A 12097-nucleotide genomic window follows, 5' to 3' on the forward strand; every position below is an offset into this window, starting at 1 on the left:
GTGTTTTATCACACCAGGTTATTGAGTTGAATGCCGTGATAGGTGAGCTCCCAGCGTTAACAGAAAGATGATGAGTCTCCAGCAGCCTCAGAAGGCATCTCTGCCCAGTGTCCAGGGGATATCGAGCTCCTCTTGGACCCTGAGGGAGTGAGTGACTCGCAGTTCTTCCTGCTCCCATCCTGCTTCATTACAAGTCCTTCCCCAACTTGCAGGTAACTCACTGAAGTCAGAGCACATAATTTGATTCGTCAGCTTTATCAATGCTCAAGAGCTCCAGAGAGCATCACCTTCAACATCCCAGAGGTTTCTTTACCTGCACGACTTTGACATGCATAAAAAAATAGGGGACACTGGCTGTTACACAGCAATCAGTCAATGAAGTGAGCATGAAAACAACACTGTGCGAGTGACCGTGCACTTGAACAGAGATCAGATAGGGTGTGCGGTCTCCCTCACTGGAGATATTCCAGAACTGTCTGGGCACAATCCAGTGCTATGTGCTCTGGGATGAGCCTGCTGGAGCAGAGCAGGGAGTCTGGACCCGAGTTTGTGGTGCTTCCAACTTGACCTATCCGATAAATCTGTGAACGCTGACTGACCAGCTACAACACTGAACTACACACCCGGGGCCAGCAATGCTCCCACCCAGCACTGAATCTGTCCTGACAGGAAAATGAGGCTGATTGTGATGGGGTGGCATCCTTCCTTCCATCATCCATCCATCCGTCCGTCCGCACAGCCCGCTCGGAGCGCCCGCGCCCCTCATGGCCCTCAGGGCCGGCGGCTCGGGCGGAGGCGGAGCAGCGCCCGTCCCGCCCCGGCGGGGCCTCGGGACCGGGGGCGCTTCCGGCGCGGGCGGCGCTGCCTGTCCCGAGGCGGCGGAGGTCCGCGGTCCCGCCGTGTCCACTCCCGTCCCCGGGCGGCGGCTCGGCCGGGGCAGCAGCGGCCGGGCCGGGCGCGGGGCGCGGGGCGCGCAGGCGGCGGCGCGGGCAGCCCGGGAGGGCCTGCGGAGCCTCGGCGGGCGGGAGCGGGAGCAGCGCGGCCGCCGCCATGGACGAGCCGGACTCGGAGCCGCCGCTCGTGGTGCGGGATGGGCGGGCGGGACAAGGCCGGGGGGTGCGGGACCATGGGCGGTGCGGGGCTGTGAGCGGTGCTGGGCCGCGGCGCCGCTGACGGAGACCGTCCCCACACAGGTGGTGCCGGGCGCGGACCCGTCGGCCCGGCAGCTCTGCTTCGCCTGGGGCCCCGCGGAGGTGCTGGTGTGCGAGACCCTGTTCGACCGCGCAGGTGGGTCCCGCTCCCGATGCTGTCCCGCTCTCCGTGCCCATCCCGGTTGTGGGGTGAGGGCAGGGCGGGCGCTGCTACCCGGGCGCTGACGGGCTTTGTTGCAGGTACCGGGCATGGAGCGCCGAGCTCCTCCCACGTGTTCGTGGTCCGCAGGGATCAGGACATTTACATCCAGACCCTGCGGAAACTCTTCAACGAGTCGCACGGGATTTTCATGGGGCTGCAGCGGAGCGAGGAGGAGCTGGCGGGGAAGTCGCGGAAGGCGCAGTGAGTGGATGGGGAGGGTGGGAGGCACCCGCTGCCCCTTCTGCAGCCGGGAGACAACGAAACGCCTTCGGTGGGGCAATGCCGCTCGCCAGGCTGCTTTTACCAGCACTGGAATGAGCAGCAGGGCAGGTAGAATGACAGTTTTGGGGGGATTTTACAAATCAAAGCTCAGATCCTTCCACTAACCACTCTGGCAGAGTGTGGCACAGTCTCACTGATTCCAGCGGGATTCACCCAGGTACTGGGCGTTGCTGTTGCAGAGAAACTTGCAAGGCTTAGGGAACATAACACTAAAACTCCAACAGCTCCCTCCAACCAAAGTCATTTTCTGTTTGGCAGATTGGTTCAAGTGAGTAAAAACTACCGGTCAGTGATAAGAGCCTGCATGGAGGACATGCACGAGGCAGCTGGTAAGTTTGTTTGTTCTTTTACTGCAGGAAAAGGAAACATCAGTTGCAATTTTGAAAGTAGGATTGTAATGATAACTTATTGCAACGACTGTACAATAGCATGTGTTACCAAGACTCTATTTCTATGCTGGAGATTTCCAAGTTGTTTTGTAAATCTGGTAATGGACTGATTTTTCCCACTGTATTGTAACTGATTTTCTGGGGACTTGCAGCCTTTTCCTATCTCATGTGGCAGATATATGGAAAGCTGTCAAAGTTCAGAAGGGATTGTCAATGGTAAATATGTTACTCTTTGCCTTTCCTTTTTTTTTCCCTCAGTTTCGACCCGGGACCCTGCCCTGCAAGGCCAGTACAGCACTCAGGTAATCTGCAGTCTGTCAGGTTGAACATACATTACTGGCTGGTGAATTCACCAGGCCACCACTGTGGCATGAGGCACTTCAGATTGAACTCTGCCGTGTATATGAGATGCAGTTCATGACCCAAGAATAAATGGAAATAAACAGTTAGTTCCTGTACTTCTCAAACAATAAAGATGCCCAACACCTCAATTCACTGCCATGTCATAAACATATTTGCTATTGTAGATGTGATGTTTTCTTGTCATGCCAAAGCTGGCAGGAAGAGTTTCAGACTTGCTGTGTGGTGTTTCACCTCTAAAAACTCTCAGATTCCAATCAGCTGCATCTCAGCCTCCCAGCAACCTCTGGATGTTCACAGTGAGCTGTCAGATCCACGGGAGTGTTCTGGGAGCAGCAGAGAGCTCACACCAGTTTTGTCCTGTCAGCTGCAGTGATGTTGCTTCATTGGCTATTCTTCATTCCTCAGTGTTTGCATTGAGTCTTAAAAGTGCAGAATGGCTGAAGACCACTTAGGTTGCTCACTGGTGACAGATTATTGCTGCATTTCATTACACAGAGTCAGTGTTTTCTGACCAAAAAAAAGTGACTTTTTAATTTTTATCTTTGAAATGTCAATGTGATATTTCTCTGTAAGAACTGATTGCTGTGGACAGCAGATACCTTTGTGTGGTTAAAAAACCCAGCTGGAATAATGACTAGCTCTGAAACTTGACCCTGCTTTTCTTCAGGTTTCCATTCTCTCTGCAATGGAGCTGATCTGGAACCTGTGTGAGATTCTGTTTGTTGAAGCAGCTACAGGTGAGCCATGAACTGTCCTAGTGTAAAGACTGAAGAGCTTCTTCTTTGCATATTTATTTGTTTAAAATATATATCATATTCACTGTGCCATAGTTTAAAGTTTTAGAGACATGCAGAGTGTCAGTAAGCCTTTTAATACCCCTTCTGCCTCAGTTAATTGCCTTCTTTATATTGAATTATGTCAAGCTATTCAATTTGCCTTCTGCTTTTCTCCCTCACTCTGATTTAAATTGTTTCTTTGTCGGAAAGGTTATGAAGAGGAGGGATATCAAAAGTTATTGCCAATGTATTTTATTTATAAGCTTAAACATGTCTTTAAGCATCAAATGTGTTGATGCCAGTTGACATTTATACAGCTCTGATACAACTTTTTTAACTTTAGGCTGTCATTTTTGAAGTCAGTCTGTTTACATTGGCATTTTAAAGTAGGAAATAATTTTGAAGGAAATTATGTTATGCAAAAAAAGTGCTACTTACACAGTCCCAGAACTCAGGACAGATTCAGAAATTATAGATTAAGTAATCTAAATTAATCACCTAGTGCCAAATTTCTTCCTCATATTCAGTTAGTAATAATGAAATTACGCTAAAATAAACAGAAATATTCTGTTTGTCTCTTGGCATTGCAAGATTTATGATCTGGGTCACTCACTTTTTATTTCTTCAAGTTTGGGTTTTCTGCTTGACCAGGTTGCCACAGGAAAACCTGTCAGAGGCTGGGTGCTCCCAGGGCCTCTCTGCTTAAGGAATTCTGTCACTTGGGGGTGGCAGGTAGAAATCCAGTCAGTAAATCTGCTCTAGTGATGTCAAACTGTTACAAAATGTGTGAGGGCAGTTTGGGAACAAACAGATGGGAACTGACAGAGGGAAATGTGTGTGCACAGCTGGGCCCCTGCTGCTGCGCCTGCTGGACTGGGTGAGGCTCCACGTGTGTGACGTGGACAGCATGGTCAGGGAAGTTCTGAGCAGTGAGAGTCCATCCAAACACAAGCTCTTCTGGAATGTGGTGAGTATCACCACCTGGAAGATTCTTAAACAAAAGGAATTCATGTCTGTGCTTTCCTTCCTCTTCCCTGTTGGACATGACACCTCATTGCTGTCTGCCTGTGTAGGCTTTAGGATGAATCCATTCTCATTCCCATCCTTATCTTTCATGACCCATGGAGGTCAAGCCTTACACTGTTACTTGAATCAGCAGTGCCTACAGTTTAAACATTTTAACTCCCCTTGCCTGACTCACAGGTCATGCATGCTCCTCTGATCCGTTTCCTGGGTATTCCATAACCTTGCCCAGTGTGGAGCTCATGGACAGGGGTTTTTGCAGGTGGATGTCTTTGTGCTCCAAGGCCGGATGGATGAGGCGCGGCACCTGCTCTCCAAGGAAGCCAATGCCAATCCCACATCCATGAACATGTACAAAATCTTGGATGACTTGATGAAGAAGATGCCTGTGCCCAGTGTATGTACAAAAGTGTGGTTTTTCATAAGTTTGTTGGGAAAAGCCACAGGGTTGTGTCTCCTGTAACAGTTTGTTCCCCTTTAGAACACCTCAGTCTTACTCCTTTACAGTAACAATATTTGTGTTCTTGAATTCCCCAGAGACTCAACAATTCAGATAAAAGTCTGTTAGGTGACAATTCAACATAGAAAGATGACAGGCAGCCTCATGTTTAGCTTTTTATCAGGAGTGACCATGAGTTTGGCCCAAGAGCCTGGTGTGATTTGACTTGGTGTTTCCTTTATTCCTTCTGTTCAGACTGGCAACACCCAGACACTGACAGAGCTCGAGCTGAAGTGGCAGCATTGGCACGAGGAATGTCAGAGGTATCTACAGGATGGAACTTTTGCTTCCAATCCCCACATGGAGTCCATCTGCAAGGTGTGTTTTTGCTGAGAACAAAGGAAACTTTGGACTAAAGTGCTGAATCCATCCTTACAGATTTCAGGAGCCCAGTGTAGCCATAAGTAACTTTAATATGTCTCCTGTCCTCTGTTGATTGTTTGCCAGCCTGGGCTGATGGGTTTCTTTCCCTAAGGCCCTAAGGCTGATTTGGAAACTGGGCTGTGAGAAAGATCTTTGTTACGTAATTTTGAATAAATCCTTCCCTTTGCAGAGCAGGAGTAATGCCTCTGGAGAGCTGGAGTGCAGCTGTGTCCATTGCTGAGTCTGCAGCGTTCCTCCTGTGCTTTTGTCCCATTAGATCATGCTGGGAGATGAGGATGCCATTTTGGAGAAGAAGGAGCTCATGACCACATGGTATCACTTCCTGGTCACCCGGCTCCTGTACTCCCACCCAACAGTGAAGCCAATGGAGCTGCGCTTCTATGCACAGGTAGGAAATGCAATTATCCAAATATTCTCCACTGTTTCAGGCACACAAGGGTTACTACGCTGAAAGAAAAACTTAGAGAAAAGTCTTATAGCAACTACATGCCTGTAAGATGTTGTCTGGAGTTTGCAAAAGGACTGGGAGAGTGCTAAAGTTGACAAATAATTATTGAAGACTCAATTTTCAGTGTCATAACATTGCCAGACTTGTTCCTACAAATTGTTTTCCCAGTTCCTTATGCTAAAATGGGGAAAATTCCATTTTGTTAATGTGTTCTGCCTCTATGACCTGTTATTTCCCATAAAATAACTGCTACATCCAAACAAATGTCTTGCTTCTGCATTTATCATTTCTTCTCATCTCATTCCACAGTCCAGTATGGACCTGTTCCTGGGTGGAGAGAGCAGCCCTGAGCCTCTAGACATGATTTTAATGTCAGCCTTTGAATTTGAGATGCATCAAGTGATCAAGGAATGCAGGTTGAGTTTTAAGGCTTTTGATTCTCTAGTTCTACAGTATTGCTTCTGTGTATTTGGGGTGGGGGGTATGGGTACAGAACCCTGATCATCCTTGCAAAGAATTCAGCAAAAATACGTGAAGCTGGCAGCAATTAAAAGTATTCCATTATGTCTGGGACATTGCAGCCAGACCTTGGATTGTAACAGAGCTGTGTATTCGTAAGAAATGCCTGTGGAAAACCTGACACAATCCCTGGTAGTGTCTAGGCTTAGTTTTTTCTTTTGCTTCAAACACAGCATTGTCCTGAGCAACTGGTGGTTTGTGGCTCATCTGACTGACCTGTTGGATCACTGCAAACTCCTGCAGTCTCACAATCTCTAGTAAGTATTTATTTGCATTATTTGAATAAAGTTCGAGTAAGATAGCCCAGAGGGAAAAAAAAAAAAAAAACAAAAGAAAACATAATGCAGAAATCGACAGCACTTTTGAAATAGTCATTAGATTTTTCCAGTGAGATGCAAATAATAATAATATCTGGATATTTGCTCTCTTTCCCCTCAGTTTTGGTTCAAATATGCGTGAATTCCTCCTGCTGGAGTATGCTTCAGGACTCTTCTCTCATCACAGGTACCAGCTTTTGTTTTATTACTCATAGGACAGACTTAGACTGAGGCAGCCAAGACAAATAACTGCGTGTTCATGAAGTAAAAGGGCAAAACTTAGAGCAGCCACTGTTAGAATTTCAGCAGAGGTGTCCCTAAGGGATTGTACAAGATTGGCACACTTCCCTTCCTGAATGGAGACAAAAGCTGTCTGTTAGAGCCCTTCACACCTCATGACCTGGGCACAGCCACTCCTGCCACTGTGCAGGGTGTCTTGCACTGAGCTGCACATATTCCAAAGTTATGTTACTGGGAACTGGCACGGGGTAGAAAGGAAAAACCATTTCAGGACAACGCAAAGTTAATCAGAGCTAACAGTTGCTAATGCAAGCTCGGATTCTCCTTGGGGCTTTACTCTTGTACTCATTGAAGATTTCTAGGGTTGGAATGGTGGTGATTTCTCCTCTCTCTCAGCCTGTGGCAGCTGGGGGTGGATTACTTTGACCACTGCCCGGAGTACGGCCGGGTGTACCTGGAGCTGCACATCGAGCGCATCCCGCTCAGCACTGAGCAGAAGGCCCTCAAGGTGCTGAGGATCTGTGAGCAGAGGCAGATGCACGAACAAGGTGGTGCATTTTCAGTCTCACTGTTTGGCAGTGGTCCAGCTGAACCTAACTGGCACTAACTGTTCCTCTCCTTTGCCGTGTGTGCCCCCAGTGCGCAGCATCTGTAAGATCATGGCCATGAAGGCTCTGCGGAACAACCGCCTGGGCTCTGCCCTCTCCTGGAGCATCCGAGCCAAGGACGCCGCGTTTGCCACCCTCATCTCAGACAGGTGAGCCTGAGCCAGCAGCTCCAGCCTGGGGGGACAGGGGGAGCGTGGCTGCTGTGTCAAGGGCCAGGAAAGCTCCCACTGCTGCAGGCGGGGCCAGGCACCCTCTTCTGAACCAGAAAACACACTTTTGGGTAGTCTCCTCTGCAGTACCCCCAGCTGTGCCTTCTCTATGTTGTTTTCCTTCCTGACAGCTAGAGACAAAACAGATTGGCTTTATCTGAGAGTCCAACTCCCTTAGACCTTGCTTGGATAAACATTTCTTTTAACAGCTTCTGTCCTCTGCCCTTCACTTGCTGTGGCAGCGCTGTTCGATGGGCCAGACAGTGACCTAAGGGGCTGATGTGGGTAGAGGATAATCCCTACCTGTGCTTTATTCAGCTGATTATTTATAATCAAGTTCACCTCACAGCTGATTATTTATAATCAAGTTCAACTCCAAACAAGTGAGTGGGAGTCACTTAAGCCACCATTTCTACTAAAAATCTCACTGTTTCTACTAAAAATTTGCATCAGGGAGTGGTTTTATTGTGTCCCTGGCTTTGTAAAAGCCTCTCAAAATTCCTGACCTTTTCTGGGGTGGGAAGATTGTTACCGAAGTGAGGACAATACTGACACTTGGCTCATGCCTCAGCAAAAGCTCTGGCAACTCTTTATGCGTTGTAATCTCTAACAATCCATGTCGTGTGGGTTTTGCTAATTGGAAATAGGCAGAGACCAGTCTCGGCATAATTAAGAGTATAATTTTGAAATTACACTCTGGGTAGGTGGCCAGGCAACACTCTCTTTGACACTGGAAAAAGGAGTGGTAAGAGATTGCTGGTCTGAGGTTTGGGGGGTTTTTTTGTTTATTATTTGAGGGAGTGGGAATCATTACATTTCCTTCAACAGAAGCATGAAAAAAAATCACAGGAAGCAGCTCTGCAGAAAGCAGCATAATGGAGGCTGTGACAAAACAGATGAAAAGCTTTTAGCATTGTTTTTGTTCCTACTGCTTATCAACTTTTTTACACAGCAGAAAAGCAGAGCTTTTGTTATGATTTGAGAGTGTTATTTAGGCATCCACCAGCCTCAGCTTCCTGCCTGCCTTCCTTCACTTACTTCTTCTCAAAAATAGATCTCAACTACCACAGAATGCAGAAGAATCAATGAAGTGTCTGTTAAATGTACATTATGCCAGTTCCTTGGTCACTTTCAGGGAATGTTTGACAACTTCTGAAAACCTTGGGGAGGTTGATTAAGATTGAGCCTACAGTCAAGTTGTCTGGGAAGGGATTAGGAGGTACAGAATGGATGTGGTTGATGTCCTCCCCTCTAAGCTTTCCTTGTGTTCCACTTTCTCCCCAGGTTCCTTAAGGACTATTGTGAAAGGGGGTGTTTCTCTGACCTGGACCTCATTGACAATCTGGGCCCGTCCATGCTGCTCAGTGACCGGCTCACGTTCCTTGGTGAGAGCTGCCTGCAGAGTCCATACTGGTCTGTTATGGAGAACTCCATGGAATTACTTGGATTTATGCTTTCTTCCATGCTACCTCCTGGTTTAGTGATGAGGGGAAAGCAAATGGTGAATGTGGTTTGGGATGCAGCTTGTACCAGGGTTGGCCTTTACCATTGCCCTCACACCAGGTTCCTGCTCTGCTCTCAGCAGGACAGGGCCAAATCCTGACACTCTGAACTTCTCCTTCCTTCTTTTTCCAGACTTTGTCACTACCTTGAGAGGCTCTGAAATACTAACAAATGCTACCTTAGGGGGTTCATTGGAACAGTAATCACTGGTTATGTTGACCTTGTTATAATTTTACCAAGTTCTCCAAAGTCTCCAGTGTGTGGGGGTTCAGTGTGCCAGTCAAGCTCACTGGAACAAGAGCCCTCTCTGCCCTCTCAGTTGTGCCAAGAGACAGGGAGGGTCTCCAGCTCATTTCCTTCAGGTACCACAGCTTCCTTCTCCTGCCTGGCACAAGGCAGGCTGTGGTAACCTGCCCCTTTGTCTGCAGCTGCTCTGTGGCCTTTGATTCATGGACCAAAATAGGAAACTGATTTCTCTGATGCTGTGTGTTAGCAATCTCAGTGTCAGGGCCAGAATCTGATGGGAATTTGGAATAGCTGTCAGCATTGGACCAACTCCCTTCTACCTGATGTCACCCTTGCAGGGAGGGTGAGCATGAGTTTTATCCGTTCCCACTTGGTCCCAGCTTGGAAAACTGAAACTGAATTTCCTTCATTAAAGCTTATCCTAAGTTAGGTCTAGAAGCTAAACATGACTTATCAAATTGGTAATTCCTCAGCTCAGCATGCCCAGCATCCTCTGGTAATTGTCGTCCCCAGAGAAGCCATTTCCCTTTCTGCTCTTTCTAAACAATCCTGAAAAGCTTGAAAATATTTCTGCCTGTTTTTCCATTGGAGTTTTTAGAGCATGGTGGATAACTTCCCATGTCTCTCCTTGAGCTCAAGCATTAGTCAAGGTGAATCCAAATAGAAATCATTAACTTCCAGTATTGTGATAATTTAGTGGATACAGAATGAACCTCACTTCCATCTTCAGCCACTTCTCTAATGCTGGATATTGATCTCACTAATTCTTAGCAAATGCAGAACTTTCCCTATTAGCAGAGATTCCAGTTTCCATTTAAACACCCAAGGAAGATGGTGCAGGCTTTGAGACCTCCTCATACTCTGTGACCACAGAAAGGATATTCTCTCTGCTCTCTAAGCCACTGGGGCATTGCTCGCCTGCAGACACTCGGCATGAGGCAGCAGCAGCCACTGACCAGGCTGATGCAAACCCTGAAGCTCACCCAGAGCAGCAGCAGGGTTTGGCTGCCTTGAAGGGAGGCTCTGTTGTCTCTTTCCTTCATGCACCAGATCCCCCAGACCGGGCTGCTTTGGGCTCGTTTCGGTTGGGGGTCGTTCTGCCATGGGCTTTGTGGGAGCAGAGGGATCTCCCAAGGCCCAGCAGCCGCTGATGCCTCGTTCCCCCGTCCCGTGGCAGGGAAGTACCGGGAGTTCCACCGGCTGTACGGGGAGAAGCGGTTCCCGGAGGCGGCGCGGCTGCTGCTCACGCTGATGACGGCTCACATCGCCCCCTGCTCCTTCTGGATGACGCTGCTCACGGACGCGCTGCCGCTGCTGGAGCAGAAGGAGGTGAGGTCCTGCTCACACCAGGGGGCCTCTTCTTTTTTCCTGACAAGGGAGCTCAGAGTGGTGAACCCCCCCTTCCTGCTCCTGCCAGGATCTGTCCATGGCAGTTCCAAGTGTCCCAGCAGTGGGAACACACAGGGACCTGGTAAGGGATAAATTGACTCTTACCTCATTTCCCAGCTGTTACAACAGCAGTGGAATTCATCTGCACTGGTAATTTTAACACACTACATCCAGCTCCTTTGGGTACTTGGCTCGAAGATTGTTTCAGTGCCCCTGTCTTCTATGCAGAGTTTTTCCTTTAAGATCCGTCAAGGACAATTCAGCAATTACAGACCCAGAGCAGCCACTCTGACTTCATATCTGACTCTGCTTGTTGCAGGAGGTGGCACTAGAGACCTCCCAAAGTGACATCCAGTCTTAATTATCCTTGGATCCTGTGATTTCAGGGGCGAGAACAGATCTATGGGAGTGTCAAAGCATTATCATCCTTTCAGCTGCATCATCTTCTCAGCCTGTGTGATGTCTTTGATATTTTTCAGTAAATACTTTCATTTCCACAGGTCATATTTTCAGCAGAGCAGACTTACGAGTTGATGCGATGCCTGGAAGACCTGACAGCAGGGAATCCAGATAAGCAGAAATTCCAGGTAACCCCAGTTCTGAGGACAACTGGATAATGAATTGAGGCAGGCCATAGGAATGGTCGGGGAGGGAAACTCTGCTTTTATATTCCTAGTAAGGGCATAAGAGAGGGACAGCCCAAGTCCCAGAGACTGGCACAGTGGCTTCAAATCAAGAAGTCAAATGAAACATCAACAAGAGACTGAAGTATTCACAAACCCAGTGCAGGAGTGCTGCTGCTCCTCATGTTCTGATGGTTTGCACTGGACCGTGGTGCTTTTCCAAGATAAATAATTGCACATTACATGGGCAATGAAGAGCTGAGATGTTGCCATCCAGCAGCTCTGGCTCTGAGCATGCCAGGCTCAGAACAGAGAACCATTTGCTGCACATGCAAAACCCTGCAGCATCCAGGGAATGAAAAGGCTTGGCAGTGCTGCCTTGGGTTGAGCTTTTGTTCTTCTCAGGTCTGTGTAAATGTGAGATAAATACCTCTCAGTGTGAGGTAAATACCTCTCCCTGACCTGCATCTTTACTTTCCAAACCCTGAGACAGACCCCGTCTCCAGTTCCTCGCTGTGTGCAGTCCCCTAACCCAGGCTCTGCTCCCTTCCAGGATGATGATGTTGAGACAACCAAAGTGGAAATGCTGAGGCTTGCTCTTGCACGGAACCTCGCACGAGTCATTGTCAAAGAAGGCACCGTGGAAGGGTCTTGAAGACTGCAGGGTGTTCCTCTTTCGCTGGGGCTTGCTGTACATAAAGTGACTTTTTCTAAGAATAAATGTTTTGTTTTGCAAATTGCTTGGTCATTTGTTTTTATCTTCCAAAAACAACTTTTCATGGGCTTTTTTTTAGTTTTTATGAAGGAGCTGCATCAAAATGCTACAGCTGCTTGTTCCAGCTTGGCCTGGCAGCCCTCCCCTGGTGAAGTGACCCTCACTACAGCTTTTCCTTGGATTTTGTTTTCTTTGCTTCTAACACCCAGAA

At 48.1% G+C, this 12097-nt stretch overlaps 1 protein-coding gene across 1 annotated transcript; it reads left to right on the top strand.

The window, feature by feature from the left end:
* Positions 1-1001: 1001 nt before the first annotated feature.
* Positions 1002-11908, top strand: NUP85 (nucleoporin 85). The gene is made up of 19 exons (XM_014878261.2): positions 1002-1083; positions 1194-1287; positions 1392-1554; positions 1894-1964; positions 2283-2326; positions 3055-3124; positions 4009-4130; positions 4449-4583; positions 4881-5003; positions 5326-5457; positions 5827-5933; positions 6210-6293; positions 6475-6540; positions 6990-7141; positions 7233-7350; positions 8695-8795; positions 10337-10488; positions 11049-11135; positions 11725-11908. Exons 1-19 carry the CDS (start codon positions 1051-1053, stop codon positions 11824-11826), a joined length of 1956 nt encoding a protein of 651 aa, XP_014733747.1. The 5' UTR covers positions 1002-1050; the 3' UTR covers positions 11827-11908.
* The last annotated feature ends 189 nt before the right edge of the window (positions 11909-12097 follow it).

Source organism: Sturnus vulgaris, chromosome 20, assembly GCF_052056855.1.
Source record: "Sturnus vulgaris isolate bStuVul1 chromosome 20, bStuVul1.hap1, whole genome shotgun sequence".
In the NCBI taxonomy this organism is placed as follows: domain Eukaryota; kingdom Metazoa; phylum Chordata; class Aves; order Passeriformes; family Sturnidae; genus Sturnus; species Sturnus vulgaris.